Below are 19156 nucleotides of genomic sequence, written 5' to 3' on the forward strand. Positions count from 1 at the left end.
AAATCTACTGCATGTTTATAAACAACTTATTCATAATAATAAGCTGTTTAAATTAGCTAATTTACTAAATATTTGCCTTTTAGATGATTTGACTATTTAACCCTCTATTTGTATCAAAATAAGCTATAATTACCCAATAAACTATTTTGACAAGTACTTCTTAATTAATACCCATAACAACCTTAATTATAGACATGATAATTATTTCACTACTTGAAACCTCAAAACACATAACTCGAGCAACATAAACGTACACCTCATTTAGTCATTTACAATTAATTAGGGAGCAATAACAAGTCTAACATCATCCAACACAGGCCCACACAAATGTGCAAAATCATACAATTTAGTACGATAAAATGAACTCCAAAATGTAATACTAGTTCTATTAGACACAGCTTTAATTAAACCTCAAAATTGCATGCTTTACATCCCCATTTGCATGAGATTCATGTCTAACTTTCACATTCTCCATTGCTGCAAATGCTTCAACCACCATTGTTCCATTACACTCATTTCTAGCATCTCCAATGGTGAATGTAAGAAGGTAGAATTTGTTAGGTATTGTTCTTACGATTTGAGCTATGGAGCTTTCTCTTCCTCCTACTAATTCAATGGCATAAGATTTTGATGGGATAAAGAATTGGTTAGTTTGAGTCTATGTATTTTACTGCTTTGTGGGAATCAATGATCCATCCTGGGAGTGGAGATATGGCATCTAATGATTGTGGAGCAAGAAGAACACCCGTTGAGAATTTCTCGAATACATGGGGCCCACTTTCGATGTTTCCATTTTTTATTAAGTTGCCTACAAAAAAAATTGTCAAATTTAATTATTAAAACTAATTGAACCAAGTACATATATATATATATATATATATATTATTAGAGTACATAACATATCTTGGGCCTTAATCATAAGTTTAAGTTGATGGTTGAGGCCCCATAATATATTATATACTCTAACACGCCCCCTCACACGAGAATCTTTGCGCTAGAATTGTGAATGCAGCATATGACCTTCTCATACTTGACATTAAATATTTTTCTCACCCTTTAAATGAGGGGTAGTTGAAATTTAAACTTGTGACTTTTTGTAACGCAAGCTGTAATACCATGTCAGGAACCAACTCAACTAAAAGCTTAAACTTATTAAGTCTCATCATATGATATATGTTTTATCACTTTCTCTCACGCAAAAGTCCTTTACATTATAAATGTTTACAATACATTACATGTTCTTTCCAAATGTGACGTTAAATATTATGTAGACCCTCTGATACTTAATTTAAATGTTACCTGGTAGCCATGTGTTATATATATTCTATCAAATTCTTTAAAAGTCGATTTGACATAGTATTTAATATATAATGGACTTTTATTTTATCCATCAACTTATGCTTTTGGTCGGTTAAGATGAATCTTTAATATGGTATTAGAAGTCAACATGATAGATGACTCAGGACCGATTGTTATTTGCTTCTCATTTTATGTGAACATGCAACACTAAATATGAAGAGAACATAAGGTGCAGCTCTAATCATAGAATGAGGTATACAACAATCACCTAATAAATCTTTTTGTTAAGATAATTCTTTAACAATACTACTATAAATTAAATTCTCATTTGAAAAAGGGTTAATAAGTGAAATTACTTATTGGTTTAGGAAGAGGTAGCGTTTCCTTGATAGCAATAGCATGCAAAGTGGAACCCACCTGGCTGGGGTCCACCTGATATGTATTCTACTAAACCTTCTTTTACCCATTTGGGTAGGGAGTATTTCCCTATTTTTACCTTGTTTCTTAGGTTTGATGGCTTTGGACTTTTTTCAAAGTTTCCATTTGGTAGAAGCCCTACATAGAAAAATTTTTAAATGAAGTAATAGTTATTACTTCTACCCATTCACTTTATAGTCTCATTTGATTTTGAGAAATTTTATATGGTAATTTTAAATTTGACATTTTTACGTGGTAGATAAATATTTTTTAATTCACGTGGTGATCTTTACTTTTTATTTTTTCCACGTGGTAGACAAAAGGAAAGTTTTATTATTAACTTAATGCTATTTTTACACAACGTAATGATATTGTTTTTCAATAAACAAACGTCGTAATCACCCTATTGATCACATATTTCGAAACCCAGTTGAAATAAATACTAGTGTAACTAAAAACTTAACATTTTGTCTACCACATGGAAAAATTGGAAGTTCAAGGTTACCAAGTGAATTTAAAAAACATTTTTTGAAAAACCAAAAACTCAGGATTATCACATGAAATTTTCCTTTGATTTTTAACACTGTTAATTAATCACTCTTAACTTGTATTTAATGGGACATCAATAAGTTATGACATAATCAAGTGCGATCTTGTTTGATTTCGTTTCAATGCAAAGATCATCAAGATCAACTTTTTACAATTTTTAATTATGCAAAATTAGCGCTAGATATTAATGATAAAATTATTACATTGAAAAATATATCCAGTCAATGGAACAATTAAGATCAATAGAAGAAAGTACTAGCTAATCGTAAACAATAAGCATGGTTAGGGATGGTAGATATAATAACATTATATGGATTTTACACTGCATCTGTTCTAATTTAAAAATGTTTCACATTACAATAAATTAAGTGAATAGTAAGTGATCTATATAAACATAAAAAGTCTTATCCACTAGAAGTAAAAAGGCTAATAAAATTAATATTACTCAATTTTTACGGTTTTTAAGAATTTTATATAAACCTCTATTAGCCTGCTGATTTATATTCAATATTTGATCGACTCTTTTTTATAAAATTTGTTTTTTCTCCATCAACGTATCTAATATATTATTAATAAATCACGCTAAATCTGTGTATTAGCAAACCAAAAAAAAAAGTTCATATAATACAATTGATGTAAAACTCACCATCTTTAGGAGCGATGTTGACTGGAGTAGCAATATAACCGCGACTGCTTATCATGAATAAAAGCACCATGATACAAAGATGATGTAATGTACCCATTTTTTCATGAGAAAGATGTTAAATTAGGCTGGACTTATTATGAATGCCAGCATATTAACGGGGGGACACAAGTGCACACACTTCATAAGCCAAGGAGATATATACCATCCCAAAACCATATGGCAATGGGAAGAAGATCTCTAATAGCTTATAAAGTGTGTACACCATTTTCAATTTATCGATGTGGGATAACTCATCCCAACACCCCCCTCACATGCGAACCCCCGTCAAGTTCGCATGTGGGAGTAATCAATTAGGGTAGGAACGCCATTCTTTTCGAACCTACCATTTTTAAATTGTTGATCGAACCATCGGCTCGGATACCATGTCAAGAGACCAACTCAACCAAAAGCTTAAGCTGATGGTTGAGGCCCCAAGATATGTTATATACTCTAACAAAAGATAGGAACCCAAAATCTACAAATATAATGAATCAATGAGATTAAAGATTATATAATAGAGTCTCTGTCCCTTTAAGATTACACCATATATATATATATATATATATATATATATATATATATATATATATATATATTAATAATTAAGTATAAAAGTTTTTTAATTTATTTGATGTAAATTTAATAGGAAAGAAAAAATATATAAACCTATACAATACTGGCATTAATGTGGTACATGCTTCCACGTTGTGTGTCCACTAAATTAGCCTTATATTAATATTCTAAATTCATCTAAAAAAGAGTTAGAAAAACAATTATGTGTTTGAGAAAGAAGTAGGATTTGTTAAATTACGCAAGACTTTTTAAATGTCAAGTAGTAGCCGGGTATTTGACTAAAATCTATTAGCACATTTAATTAGTCAACTCTCTTTTTCTCTCCCCTAGTGTAATGAAGGAAGACTTTCATGTTACATTAACTTGAGCTACGTTACAAGTGTATAGTATAGCACATTCTTTGGTGCTTAAAGCTACTATATTAACTTGGCACTACCAAATTAGGTAACAATCATTACAAATTTCATTACCCTAAAATTATTAAGTGACTATCATGTAAGGTGAAATTTAAGAGGATCATACGAATGTAACATTTATCCTTGAAAATGATAAAGTTAATAACAAAGCTGTTTTCGATCAACCCTTGATAGTAAATATTATGTGCAACTTTAAATAAATAAGAATTGCACATTAATTAATTAGTCATTTTACTTTGATGAGAAACATCAATCTCAATATGAGACTTTCTCATTTATAACTTAAAAATAACCGAATTAAATGAGCCCTTTATTGTAAAATTGTGAGAAACAGCGTAAGCTAAAAAATAAAAATAATATGAATTATAGAATGAATTTTATCGTGAGAAATAACAATCTCAGTATGAACTATGAAGTATGTCCAAATATAAGTCTGAACTAATCGAATTCACAAATTACAAACGAGCTCTTTATTTTGAAATCAATCATGAACAACAACGGTCTCTAAACATGGACCGGCTAAAAAGGTAGTTCAAAGGTTGTAAGCCCCGTTCAGTTAGGCACACAAGGCCCAAGTGAATAACTGTATTTGTTCAGCCAGAATTGCTTTCGCAGGAAACCATAAGGGCTCCACACATGTCTCAGCCCAGTTTCACACGAATGTGAATCAAAGTTTCCCTCGTAAAGAAATACTCGTTTCCGAGGCCCATATCTCTATGGTAAACGGCCCGGGGACTTTCCTGGGCTTTGACTGCCCGTCTATAGCCCATTCACTTCAACCTTCAAACCTGAGTAACCATTATAATTCGCAGAGCTATATAAAACTTTCAAATCTAACTTCAACTTTCGATGTGGGACAAGATTATGAACCTATAAAATAATTTATCTTTTTATCTTTTTGAGTTATTATTAGGTTGATTTGAGTCAAGTGTTTTGGGATAGTTTAAAATCTATATATCCACATCGATTTTTATATAATTTTAATTTCATCCACAAATTTATATTTTGTATATATCTATTTATAATAATAACTTTATAATTTTCTTTTAATTTCATTTACAAATTTATTTTCTTCTATTATATCGTTTATAGATGTATATTTTTCATCATCTATTTATTTTATTTGTTCTTCCGAAAGTAACCTTGCTTTATTAAAGCAACATGATCAAGTTTATATTTTTTTTCTTTTGAATTTGATACAAAAGAATAGAGTTACTTTTTTTTCCTTTTAATGGCTTGTTTGGTTATCGGTACTAATTGATAGCAATGAAAATGACTTGTTAATTTTTACTTACTTTTTAAAGAAAAATATATATACAGTCGTAAAGGCTATATATACATAAGAAAAAATCTTGTATTTTTTAATGTAATTTAATATTATTTTTACTTTGAAAACATAAAAGTTTAATTATACTTTATTAGTTTATTATTTATTCTTTCTTGAAAATATAAAATAACTATAAAATTTTAATTATTTCCAATTTTTATATTAGATTCTCTCAAAAAGTTAAAATTATTATTAACAAAAAGAATTAGTTAGTTTTTATTTAGAACCCTTAAACACATATTCATGTCATATATGATGTACAATTTCGACTTACATAAGGTATAAGTATTTATTTATTAAGTAACTTCGAAATTATTTTTTTTTTCTTGTTAACTAACGGTTTTTAGGAAACAAAGGCATGAATTGTAAGATAACTGGCTCGTTTTTGATTGGAGCAAGTATATTATTTTTCTAAGTAAATTGCTTTTAAAAATATAATCATGATTTTGATGGACATATAATTATATATATTCATATGGGAAAATTTTTAAAATAAAAGATGAGAATTTTAAAATCCATAAAAAGCGAAATTTCTAAAATTAATATTACCTTCGTTCTGAAATATGCAACTAATAGTGACATATTAAATTATATTTTTAGAACATAAAAAAATTAAAAAGAAAATAATGATTTGGATCAGTGACATGATTTGTCAATAGTTTTGCCGAATTGCAATTTAAAAAAAGCGAATTATGATAGATTTTAGTCTATTTTTAAACCATTTAAACAAATTACAAATTCTAAAAAAAACTAACTAGCGAATTATATTTCACTCATTTAGATGAAAAACAGGAGTGACAGGAATGGATGATTTTCTGAAAGAATTCTTCCCAAAAGTGTACACAAGAAAGCACCATGCTGAAGAAAGCAATTACTGCAAATTTAATGATCAATATCTTCAGCTATTTAGATCCTCTTTATATCTGTCAGCACTTGTTTCAAGTTTGGTAGCATCAAAAGTGTGCACAATCTATGGAAGGAAACCTGCCATTTTTATTTCATCTGTGTTTTTCTTGATGGGTTCTACTTTAAGTGCACTTTTTCTCTATCTTTGTATGGTCATTATTGGTAGACTTCTCATGGGTGTTGGCATCGGTTTTGGTAACGAGGTAAGTGTTATAGTAACATATCCTAGGATCTCAATTATCACCTTAAGTTTTTAGTTGAGTTTGTTTCATGACATGATGCTAGAAGCCAACATGACAAGAGGTTACAGGTTCAAATTTCGGGTTCAAATTTCAATCTCCCCTCATTTAAAGTAGAATATTTAGATCTAGGTATGAGGAGGGTCTATGCCGCATCCTCACTTCTAGCCCAAATGGGTGTCGCGTGATGAGGCGAGTTAAATTATATACATATCCTAGTGCCTCAACCATTAGCTTAAGCTTTTGGTTGAGTTGGTTTCATGACATGGTATTAGAAGCCAACACGACAAAAGGTCACGGATTCAAATCTCAACCACCCCTCATTTAAAGTGGAGTATTTAGCATCAGGTATGAGGAGGCTCTATGCTGCATCCATACTTCTAGGTTCTAGTCCAAATGGCTCTCATTTGAGGGGCATTTTAGAGTATATAACATATCGTAGGGCCTCAACCATCACTCCAACAGCTTAAGCTTTTGGTTGAGTTGGTTTCTTGATAGTATGTTTCTTTCCTATTGTCGCGTAGCTGTGTGGGTAGCTGTTAGCTGTTCGTAAACTAAATATGACTTGTAACAATGCAGGCAGTACCCTTGTTTCTATCAGAAATAGCACCAGTTCAATACAGAGGAGCAATAAACATTCTATTCCAACTTCTAATCACAATAGGAATACTAATAGCTAACCTTATAGAGTTTGCAACCTTAAACTTACACCCAATAGAATGGAGGGTATCCCTTGGCTTAGCCATAGTTCCAGCTATCTTGCTACTAGTTGGCTCGATTATCATAACCGAAACTCCTACAAGTTTAATCGAGAGAAATTGATACGAAGAGGGTCGAGAATCTCTAAGAAGAATCAGGGGAATCGACAATGTAGAAACCGAGTATGAACAGATTAAGGAAGCTTGTGAGCAAGCTAAGTTGGTTAAGCATCCTTACAAGGAATTAAGGAAAAAGAAGAGTGTTCCTCCTCTTGTAATTGGGGTATTAATGCAAGTTATCCAACAAATGACAGGGATGAATGCCATAATGTTTTATGTTCCTGTTTTGTTCCAAACTGTTGGGTTTAAGAGTAATGGTTCACTTCTTTCAGCTGTCATTATTGGGCTTGTTAATGTGTTAAGTAACTTGGTTTCTATTTATGGAGTTGATAGGTTTGGAAGAAAGGTTTTGCTTCTTCAAGCTTGTGTTCAAATGTTTATTTGCCAGGTACTTTCTAATTTTCTTTCCCTATATGGAAACTTAGCTTGTATTGTGTGGTAAGGGTGTTATCGACTAGCAAATCAGTCAATACTTTCAGGTGGTCAAACCAGCCAACAATTCCAACCAACAATCATTTGCCCGAAAGATTCGCATTTATCTCTTTTCTTTCCATATATGGTTGTCGGTTCTATGAAATTAAGTAGAGCTGTTGAATCGGTTGGGCTCGACTCAACGAGTAATATGTGGTAAGGGTATTATCGACTAGTAAGTCGGTCAATACTTTCAGGTGGTCAAACCAGCTAACAATTTCAGCTTTTCACTGCATGAATCTCTCTTTTTAAGGACCATTCTCAAGCCGAGGGACTCTATGACCGCATCCTCTTTAATGGGTATAGGTTGTCGTCTTCCTTTTCTCCCCAGATTCTAGTCATAGACTCCTATGAATGGAATACACTAAGTACTTTGATGATGATGATTCAAATATATTACTTTTCTTTATGTAACATTATCAAATTGGTTATTTTACTGATTCCTTTTTGTGATTAAATGAATGCAGATAACAATAGGAATTATTCTGATAGTGAAGTTGACAGAAAAGCAGCAGCAATGTTAGTAGTACTATTAACATGCTTATTTGTGATGTCCTTTGCATGGTCATGGGGTCCACTAGGATAGTTAATACCAAGTGAAATTTTCCCAATTGAGACAAGAACATTAGGATTTGCATTTGCAGTGAGTTCAAACATGTTGTTTACCTTCCTAATTGCTCAAGCATTCTTATCAATGCTATGCCATATGAGAGCTTACATCTTCATCTTCTTCTCGGTGTGGATCATTGTCATGGAAATCTTCGTGGTTTTCCTCTTGCCCGAGACTAAAGGTGTTCCTTCCGATGCTTTTGTGGATCGAGTTTGGAAGAAACATCCTGTTTGGAGGAAGTTTATGGATAGTGATGATCAGAATCAGGTTTCTCAGGCTTAGGAATTGTGTTAACCAAGTTTTTTTTTATTTATTGTTTAGGATTAGTTACCTCTTGATCTTTTCTATGTCTCATTGGTATTATAATGTGTTTCATTTTCATTACTAAAAGATTTTCACAAATTCAAGTTATAGTAATATCAAATAGAAGTATATTTTACAGCTTCTACCATCAACTTAACCTTTTTATTAAATTCTTAACATGCTATTAAAAGCAAGTGAATAAAAGGTCATAGGTTCAAATTTCATCAATCTCTTATTTCAGGTGGAATAATTAGTGCCCAATATGAGGAGCCTAGTGATATTATATATGTATTCAATAGCTTCAACTAGAGGTGTTCAAAACATGGTATCAGTATTTAAGGTAAAGATGGCAGCAACAGTATTGTTTTCTTAAATTAGTAATTGGCAAAAAAAGTCGCGATAATATTCAAATCTACCAAACTTTAAGACTATAATTGGCAAAAAAAACATCCAAAACAATTCACTTTTTCATAAATTTTCAGGCAAATATACACAATCAAGTTCTTCTTGTTTCTGCTATTCCATATATAGAAAGCATTTGGTGCCAACAACAATAATTTGATCATAAATTGTTTCTTTTTTTACAAAATGGAAACTGAAACTGTACTGTAATCTACAGACTCAAAAAATCCCATAAGATACATGTATGCAGTAACTGCTTACAAAAAAAAAGGAATGAAATGAATTTTTGGAATCTCTGCTTCACAAGTAGCTGATTGATCCTATAACTACTTTGTCCGCAACGCCTGTTGTGTGCGGCATAGATATTTTTTACGGTTTTTCTATAACATTCGAATGTCTCGTACTATTTTTCAATCAACACCCCGCGGATTTTAAGAAGTTGTCGTAAGGACATGTAGTCGGAAGCCTAAACTGATGTGGCTGATGTTGGTGTTCTGTTGCACATAACAAGGGTACGGGACTAAAAGGTGGCGGTGTTGTGCACACGGGGATTGTAAAGTTCTCGTCAAGGAAAGGGTTTCCTGTCTGCATCATATATCAAAATGAGTCGTTAAATCATGTGCATTTCTTATCTGTCTCGATGGGAGCCAATTTTGGCTTGGGGGTAATGGAAGGATGTTGTATCATGTTTTTCGAGTCATGCTAAGAACAAAACATTAAATGGTTTCATACGATGCTCTTTTATCGACATGATGGGCAAATAAGGTTTTGAAGTCAACAAATTGTATGTTTACCTGTAAATAAGGTGCTGTGTTTGTCGGTTGAAGGTCGACATTTTGTATGCATAGGCTGAATAAGTTTTCTTGTTGCACTGTCATCAAACTGGACATCTTCTGCTGCTTACCCATCAAAAGAGCTTCACAATGACTGGCCATTTCTTTGTAAGGCAAATCAGGGGCGGTCGAAACAGAAAATCTTCCTACTTGTTGAGCTGTGTCCACGACCTGCACGAAAAAGAATGAGAAATAGAATTATGCTCAAAAATGAATCATGCTTACAAGTCACAAGACAAATGATGCATATGAATGCTGGTTATCGATAGATGAAAATACAAGTTCGACTTTGAACTTCCATTATTTGTCTAGCGTTAATTCCAAAACCCGAAACCAGTGAGGATGATAAAAAGTTGGAACTCAGGGGAGTGAGGAAGACCGAAGATGCCTAAAGGGCAGGGCTGGAAAAGAATATGAAAGATTTAGATTTACAGTTGAGACGGTGGAAAATCGAAATGAATGGACAAGAAGAATTCAGTTGGGCGACTTAAAACTGATCTATTGGTTCATGTAGCCAACTCTAATCTTTTGGGTTAAGACTTTGACATTGTTGTTGTTGCATCAAACTGCAAAACCCAACTATCTTAGGGAGGATGGGTGGAAGCCCAAGCTTTCTTTCTACTCTTTATGAACATTCTATTCTTAGATACTAACATTGTTGCCTTCTCACAATGGAAAGACTAAACCCGCTTAACTACAATCATACAAGATCGATCATTGGTACTTTGCTAATAACATTCGATATTTAAGCTTTCTGTTGGGGGGTTCAAATACACTTGAGCGATAGATTGTTAAGTATACAATAACTCAAGAAAATCATTATCATCGACTTTGACATCGAGAAACTTCAAGTAAAAAGAAGAGAACATACTGATTCCAGAAGTTGATTGACACTCAAGAGACTAGCATTCTCTACAGTCAGTAATAACTCCGGCTTAGGCTGTTTATGACTCGTTAAATCGTCATCAATCGTAAAGAGAGGAATAGTCTGAACAAGCAAACACGACACAAAGTTAGTCCTCGTGCTATTTCAAATAAACGCGGTATCTAAGACTAGCAAATACGTATAGTCAGCTGTGAAGAGTCGTTACTTCGTCATGGCATACACTTTGTCGAGGATCTAGCTCGTATATTTTGGAAGGATTCTCGAACATCTGCGCTCCTAGAGGACACACATCGTCTGGCAGAAATTCACTAAGCAATTGCTCCTTTACATTGCACATGTCAGCCTGATTAAACGATCCACAAGTCATTATTAGGTCGCAAGTGACAGCACAAAGCGTTTAATGTCTCTTATTTTAACTTACGTCCGTCATCTTTTCAAGACTTTTTAGAATTTCAGAAGCAAAGGATTCCCTGGTTTGGTCCTCAGAGATTATGATTTCTAATAGATATCGTTGAGCAGAACTATCATCCTCTTTGGATCCAAATTGTATAGAAGCATTCTTATTGACAGCCTGCAATTTGCTGTCTCCAACCAAACTTAGAAATGGATCAATCTGGAAACCGAGAAAATGATTACATCAGCATCCTGACCGCCCTCCATTTACATGCATCATCATCATCATACCCAGTATATCCCGCTCATAGGAAACTATGAACAGAGTCTGCAGAGGGAAAGGAGGCGGCAACCATACCCATAAAAGAGGATGCTGCTAAAGAGTCTCTCCATTTACGTGCATATATAATGAGTAAAAGGAAACAGTATCAGAGAATTCGACACTGCATCTTGGTCACAACATTTAACTATATGGTAATATGATTAAACTACAATCATATAATGGCCTACCGATTTGTTGTTAAGTGTTGCCTTGGCACAAGAGATAAGCGAAGGGATATCGTAAGCTTTTGCTGAAAAAATGATCATTGCTGTGGCCAAAGTGAAGAGTGATCGACAACGTGATGGTGAAAGGGGCCCTGCACCAGAAATACAGTATCGAAGATGTATATGAGACTTTCATCCATACTCTATCCCGCCTCCAAGAATGCAGTGTAACATAATGCACTAGCTAATTCGCGATTTGCTCAAATTTGCCCAAGAATAGCCCAAAACCGACCATAATTTGCTTTTTAAATGGTTCTTTTTCATCCAATTTTATCATTCGACGGGGAAATTAAAGTATAACAAACCAAAACGGATTAAGCAAGGTCAAGACATAAATGGTTACCTCCTTCTGCTAGAGAAATGCCTCGCAAGGAAAATGAAAGCTGGAAACTTCGAACAAGTGCCTCTTGACCAGAGCTCTATGATCCAGGAAAGGTTAATCAAAAGAGTTAAAGGGAAGAAAAAATAATATGTTTAGAAACATGAACAGACAGTGAAAAGAATATGTGCCAAAAATAGTATGTTCCGTAAATCACCTTGGCACGAGAAAACAGCAAAACCAGGCTGTATGTATGAGCAATTGCCTCATAATTCTCGGGTGTATTTTCAGGAGAGATCGATTGAGCCCAAATTGACGACAAAACAAGAATGATCTGACGGCTACTCAGCCTGAGAGAGCATCCTGCCTGTATAAACAGTAGAAACAATTATCACTCATCAAATTGAATACATACTTAACAAATCAACTTCATTGGCTTGACATGCCTAATCAAAAACTGTATAAGAGCCTTGCAAAATGCAGCCGGTCACTTGAGAGACCGTTTCTCTGGGAGTTGTCTTTCAGGTCCAGCCCATTAAAGCTTAATGCCTACTTACTGAATTGTTAATGCCTACTTACATCATCCTTAATGTCTACTTACCGTATCCTTAATGCCTACTTACAATATCCTTAATGCCCACCGAGTAACTTACTCTACATTTTCCTTTATAGGCCAACAAAATAAGTGACGATCTCTCAAACAAACCGTCTCTCACATGAATTTGTGTGCAAAATGTAAAATGCTAATCGAGTTTCTCAGGCATTCAGCAAAGCAAGAGAAAGACAGAATGAAAAATAAATAGATTGAACTTACCACTTCCTTGTTCAAGTTTCCTAGAGAATTTCCCTCGGGTGGTACTACATGCATTGGGGTCCTGGTACTCGGTGCTCGACTATAAGATGACTTCAACCTATTGAGCATCCCACCATTATTGTTTCCCACCTCAATAGGAATGTTCGCTTTACTACCTGATTTGTCCTTCCTTAACTTCTCAAACAGCGCAGCGGAGGATGAAAAAACCGAGACAGTTCTAGAAAGAGACCTCGGAATATGAGCAGCCTTTCCAGACATAGGCAGAGCTGAAATTTGACGAGGAGCTACTGATGATGGTACAAGAACAACAGAGAATATACGGTGAGCCACAACTCTAGTTTCATGATCTTTATGGACCATTGCTGGAAGCAATCGGTGAAACAAAGCCTCTGGAAATGCCTGAAGACATAGAAAATAAATAAAATTGACAAATTCATTAAATATTTGAGAAATCAATGAACAAAATTGTTTCCAGACAAAACAGCTTTTCTTGCCTTGTTCTGATATGAAACATTTGGTAAGGGAGCAATAATTTGTGCAGTTCGGAACACTGCAAGTAGTGTAGTCCTGGCTATAACTGTAATACTGGAAATATTTTCTAGCATGACAGCCATAATATCAAGAATCGGACCTGCGTCTCCAACCTGTTAACAATAGCCAAGACTTCAAATTATCAAAATTCTTCAATAGAACATCCCAATCCCATTAAGTGGCTCCCACCAAGGCGGGGTTTCAAGGGGTCACATGTAAGCAATCTTACCATAAAAAGAGGTGTTCAATGGGCCAGATCCCATTTTGAGCCCTTATCCGGCCCGTTTTAGAAGGATCTTGCAAGGGCGGGGCCAAAATGGGCTCTACTATAATTAAAATAAAGTGGGCTATAAAAGGACATAAATGAACCTTTGTAAATAGCATAATTAATGTATGATTCAAATATTATAAATGGCAATGTCAATGGGGATTGTTAACATTTTATTCAATTAAATTATTATAAATGATAAATTTAATTGTTTTAAATTAATAAATGAGGATTAAAATAATTTTTAGTAATAAAAATGGGTCCGGCCGGGCTTTTCTAAAAAGTCCGGCCTATTTAAAGCCTATATTAAGTTTTAAGGGCCCTTATCCAGCCCATTGAACACCCCTAGTGATAACAAAGAGAATGTTTCCGATTGACTTTTTGTAGCAAACATTACCGACAACTTTGCATAAATAAGAAATGCACATGATTAGTGAGGAAATATACCTTTTGGGTTATTTGCACGAGGCAATCATCTACTAATTGTTTAAACCTTCTGTTATATTTGATAACCTCAGAACCAAGGTTAGAATCATCAAGTGAGCTATGAATGCTTTTGCGCAAATGTCTCATAACATCACTTATAGCACCAAGCAAAGCAACAGAAGGCTCGACTTCTGCTTGCTCGGCCAGGGTGGTAGTGACTTCAATAATGTCCAACTGCATATCGGGTTGTTTAAGTACGTTTTTATGATCCAAATGCTTGATCAATATCGACAACAAAAAGTGCGAACTATGACCTGTGAAAATTTCCATCAAAGCTATAGTCAATCTATCATCTTGAAATGATTTACACAATGAATCGAGAGATAAGTGATGTTTACCAAATGTTTCCATCACTTCTTGCATATCCTTCAAAACAGGACTAGCAACCCCATATTTTGGAGACCATAAACATCCGTTGTCAAAATAACGAAACAAGGATTCCAAAACACGTCTTGTGGTGGTAGCCTCCGTGCCTAGCTTAGCCATGTTGTACAGACAAACCCTTGACCAAAAACCCGGGTTTTGGGCTACTTCCCTGCCAAAGGGAAAAATCTATATCTGTGAGTGAAAGAACTCATTATAAAAAGGATGACACGGAGAGAAAGATTTGTGCAAAATATTTACTCTGACACATTTAATTCCCCCTTAGAATTTACAACCCCTGCCCAAGTAGGAATCTTTAAAATATCATTTGAAGCTGCATTATGACCCTGTTCATTTTGCACCTCTTGCACCCATCCCTGCTTCCCTGTGTCATCCCCTGTGTTCTTCTGAGGGGCTGTGTAGTTTTCCAAGACTACTGAAACAACCTGTGTAGGAAAAAAGGAAGTTGTAAAAATGAGTGATTAGTTATGAAGCATTCGAAGAACTCAAATAAAGATAAAGGCTCGGTTAATGCTCATTAAGAGGTGTTCATTCGGGCTGTGGGGTTGATTTTGGGTTAGGTATTTCGGGTCTGTTTGAAATCGGGTTTTGTGTCCATATTTTTTATATGATTGTAAATCATTTTTGAAGTCGGGTAAAATCGGGTTCAGTTACAAGGTCGGGTAAATTTCAGGTCATTGGGTCTGTTTTGATCACCTCTAGCTCATTAGTTCCAGTTTTAGCTTCTACATCCCCCCAAAGCTATTTATGGTAAGATAATAATGCAATATGCAAAATTACTTTTTACCAAATGTGAAATTTGAAAGGCAAGAGGATAAATAAGTACAGAAGTACAGAAGAATGGAAAGAATTCCAATTTACTTACATTATCAAATTCAGCTAGCATATGGGAATGTTCACCCATGAACCAAATCTGCAAAAGTTACAAGCACAAAAGTTACATTATCAAATTTAGCACCAGCCATATAAGTACTCTTCACAAAGCTGAAAAATCAGCGGGCCCCAATAAGCGGCTTGTTTGGTTTTGATATTAAATGGTGGGAATGTTAGTGAAATTATAATTTAGGTGGAAAATATTGGGAATGCGGTTTTAGGTGGTAATGGAAAATTGTGAAGAAAAATACTTCTTTCGGGATGAGCCTCATTAAGGGAATAAAACAACAAATTTCATAAAAATTCACACTAAAATTCATTCTTATTACCACCATTTGAAACCAATAACTAAATGGTACGAAGATGCAAAAGTTCTAGCACAAAGGAATAACTAAATTGCGCAAAATCACCATTGCAGAAAGAGTCTGCAGTCCAGCTGCTCGAAGACGAAATCCTCTCTCCTCTTCCCCTACTTCTTGTGCTAGCAAACAAAGCTTTGGAATAAAGTCTTCTAAATTGAAGATGTAAGTCCCATCTTTCTGAACTCAAATAACCAAACAGAATAACGACATTTATATGCGTAAGATATGAAAAATAATGAATTTCATCGAACTTCGATAACTGATATACGAAAAATAGTGAGAAGAAAAATGAATACTCACTATAATACATACCTGGTTGTTAACAAAAACAAATAGAGTCTGGCATCCTATAACCCGTAATTCATCCTGTCCTGTCTGATCCAACAAAATGTGCATGATACTTAGCAAACTGTTTGCAAACAAAGGCCTGCAAAGTAGAAAGTCAGAAACATTGAGGATCAGCATAGCAAAAGCAAGGTCGCATTGTTTCAGGCAGGTTGTAAAGGTTTTCACATTTACCGAATCAATACTACCCTCACCGTAAAGGTGTAAAAACCCGTATTTTAGGCTGGTTGAAGAAATATCTCATGGTCTTGACCAATATTTGGTGGTATGAAAACCCCATTAACCCACTTAGGGCCTCAATGTGACTCTTAATAGAAAGGAAAGATCACATTGCTACACTTAATAAGTGTACGTGGAACCAATCAGTGAACCAAGAAAATCTTTTCAAATTATTGCGACAGATATAACAAGTCGTGCATCATAATCGTGCGAAATGGCATAACAAGTCATGCAGCCACTTGACATCATTTCAAATTATTGTGACACTTCGAATGAAAAAGACATCATATTCACCGAAAAACCATAATCTTCAGACCAAAGAACATGTAATATTGGCTTACATTTGATCTTTACAAGAGACCAATAATCTTCGGTAGATAGACATGACAATTTTCACAGCATTATAATTCTGATTTCGCAATTCTTTGTAACACCGCTGCTCAAGATTATTTGTGATCTGACAAACAGAATACAGTGATCAGTGAAACATCGAGCATCACAATACAGAAAGCAGGTAGACAGCATGTGATTACTTATCTGTTAAAAATGATCAACAAATATGCAGGAGTAAAATACGAGAAAGTGAAAGCAGGCAGTGCTCAGTGAAACATCAATCATCAAAATATACACCTAAAAGCAGCAGAATACACGCAGAGAAGCGCATAACTAGACGAAAAGGGCAGGCACAAATTTAAAAGATAAAGCACCTTTGGAACACGCAGAGGATTTTTTGCACCATATTCACAAAGTTTCCCAATCATCCGATCATTTGGTCCTTCATCCTATCAAAAAAAAGTTTATGGTAATATGACTATATGAGACACAATCCAGAAAGAACAGACAAATAACTATAATTACCCTTTGAGCCAATTCTAAGCATTGCAGACATCACATAACATCTTCAATGATGAACAACAAACCAAGTAAGTTAAAAGTCGTATAAGCAGCAAAGTCCTCAAGAGAGTAAACACAAATCCTGCTAATGAGGAGCAGGACAGCCATTCTTAACATGTACAGAATATAGAAATAAGCAAACTAAAACATAGCAGAAGGATATTTCTTTTGCACTGTCACTTCATAATGACAATGTTTATCCCCACTAATTCTATTCAATTTGTTGTCAATTAAATTTCCAATCTCTATTTCCAATAATAGCATACATAATGTAATCATCCAAGAAAAAGCTCATTCGATTGTTACCACCGTGATTAGTTCTCCTCAACCGTCAGTCACAACACACCTATAAGGCCTTAAGAAGCTATCACATGATGTGTGTAATCAAATTAGGTTCTTAATCGATTATATTCTAAAATTAATCTAGTATTAATTCAAGGTAAGATGAATTGGTTCCGTAATATAATGGCATGATGATTGAGAAAATAAATTGTGCTATACTCGAGCACAAATTCTCGTATGAGACGATGACATTCTAAACCCTACCACATGACAGTCAGTCATGACATCCTAGAGAACAAATGGTTCCATATCTCTATGAGACAATGCTCAGTATTCGTTCAAGCAATGTCAGTAAACACATCAGTTCACCCGAGTGACAAGCATTGTGGAATAATGCTACAACCATCGGTTTAGGATTAAAGCTTTAGCATTATTGTAGTTGTAGCCTCACAGTCAAAAAACCATTAGTCTTATAAATTAAAACAATGATCACAAACATTAATATGAATTCAATAGAAAATTTTACAACAAAAGAAGAATAAATTGACCCATAAAAGCAAAAAATGCATAAACCTGACCTGGGTTTTGGGAAAAATATCTGCAATCAATTTCTTGTACCTCTTAACAGGCTGCCTCGACCTCGCCCTAAGAGCAGGACAGAAGAAACAAAGACTACCGCATGCTGGCAAAACTTGCCTTGATATAACCCCAGAAACAACACTCATATTTATTCACAAAATCCCACCAATATTTATTTACAATTTACAAAAAACAAGAAAATCAAATCTTTCTTTTTCCTTGATATTCTTCCCACATTAAGATTAAAAAATCTCAAAATCAAAATTGGGTATTTCTTGCTCTCCAGAACCAGCCTACATTTAAGAAAATTATGGGTCAATTCATCATTTAAATCAATACAATAACTCAAATTGAATGCACAAAATTGAAAAACTTATCATTTGGGTCAATCCAATTTCAAAAAAAAAATAAAAAAAGGAAAATTAAATTTAAAAAAAAGGAAATAAAAATGGGTTACCTCAGGATCGATGCTTGAAGAAGCAGGAAACCAAGGCTGGAATGCTGTCAACACTGAACCAAAAATGCATCAATTTTTCTGGAAATTCATGAGCAGCGAATTTTATGATCTTCTTCTTTGTCTTGAATAAATAAATAAATAAATAGAATCTTTAATTTAATTTCATAAAAGAATAGAACTTTCTATTCTATATAATATGAAAGCGATCAAATTTTTTTTTTCCAATGGTCTGTCTTTCTCCTGGTAAGCAGAGAAATGATCTGCCATTTTTGTATGTTTTTACAATATTTTCCATCATATTGGCACAGTAATTGAACCGTTACATTTTTTTTATTAAAAAAAGTTTCTGTTAAGTGTCCCTTTTTGGATTATTGTAATGATGATTGGTGAAATGGTTCTTCCAAATTCCAATATGAAAATGTCAAATTATTTCAACGTCTAAATTTGTCCTTCATACTAGTCAACCTTTCAATATTTTCAAGTATGGCCAAGCTAAGTGGATATAAAAGGGCAAGATTTCATACCCATCACTTATGACGATAAGATCCACCAATTCATATTTATGCCCGATCCAATTAGAATGAATGTGGTGCAATTCCCACGAAGTTTCGAAAAAAGTTTTTGTAGGCTTATTTACACTAAAATAGTTGTACAGTGCTAATGGACATGT

At 34.1% G+C, this 19156-nt stretch overlaps 1 protein-coding gene and 2 pseudogenes across 3 annotated transcripts; 1 reads left to right on the forward strand and 2 right to left on the reverse strand.

The window, feature by feature from the left end:
• Positions 1 to 279: 279 nt before the first annotated feature.
• On the reverse strand, positions 280 to 3008 carry LOC130825916 (protein DUF642 L-GALACTONO-1,4-LACTONE-RESPONSIVE GENE 1-like; annotated as a pseudogene).
• Positions 3009 to 6069: 3061 nt separating this feature from the next.
• On the forward strand, positions 6070 to 8286 carry LOC130825917 (sugar transport protein 6-like; annotated as a pseudogene).
• LOC130826244 (protein SEMI-ROLLED LEAF 2-like) lies at positions 8079 to 18983 on the reverse strand. Of its 3 annotated transcripts, none has more exons than XM_057691834.1 (20): positions 18487 to 18868; positions 18029 to 18322; positions 16982 to 17056; positions 16616 to 16731; positions 16023 to 16137; positions 15759 to 15887; positions 15341 to 15388; positions 14716 to 14900; positions 14430 to 14626; positions 14053 to 14345; positions 13301 to 13450; positions 12807 to 13205; positions 12210 to 12359; positions 12017 to 12092; positions 11638 to 11765; positions 11156 to 11347; positions 10940 to 11077; positions 10720 to 10836; positions 9810 to 10019; positions 8079 to 8536 (listed from the first exon to the last, which is right to left on the reverse strand). In XM_057691834.1, exons 2-20 carry the CDS (start codon positions 18173 to 18175, stop codon positions 8486 to 8488), a joined length of 2916 nt encoding a protein of 971 aa, XP_057547817.1. In that variant the 5' UTR covers positions 18176 to 18322; positions 18487 to 18868; the 3' UTR covers positions 8079 to 8485. The 3 variants fall into 3 exon arrangements, with proteins under 3 accessions (XP_057547817.1, XP_057547816.1, XP_057547818.1); XM_057691833.1 differs by lacking the exon at positions 8079 to 8536 and adding an exon at positions 9016 to 9600 and having other exon boundaries at positions 18487 to 18983; XM_057691835.1 differs by lacking the exons at positions 8079 to 8536; positions 18487 to 18868 and adding exons at positions 9017 to 9600; positions 17133 to 17173 and having other exon boundaries at positions 18029 to 18166.
• Positions 18984 to 19156: the final 173 nt, after the last annotated feature.

The sequence above is a fragment of the Amaranthus tricolor genome, chromosome 10, assembly GCF_026212465.1.
Source record: "Amaranthus tricolor cultivar Red isolate AtriRed21 chromosome 10, ASM2621246v1, whole genome shotgun sequence".
In the NCBI taxonomy this organism is placed as follows: domain Eukaryota; kingdom Viridiplantae; phylum Streptophyta; class Magnoliopsida; order Caryophyllales; family Amaranthaceae; genus Amaranthus; species Amaranthus tricolor.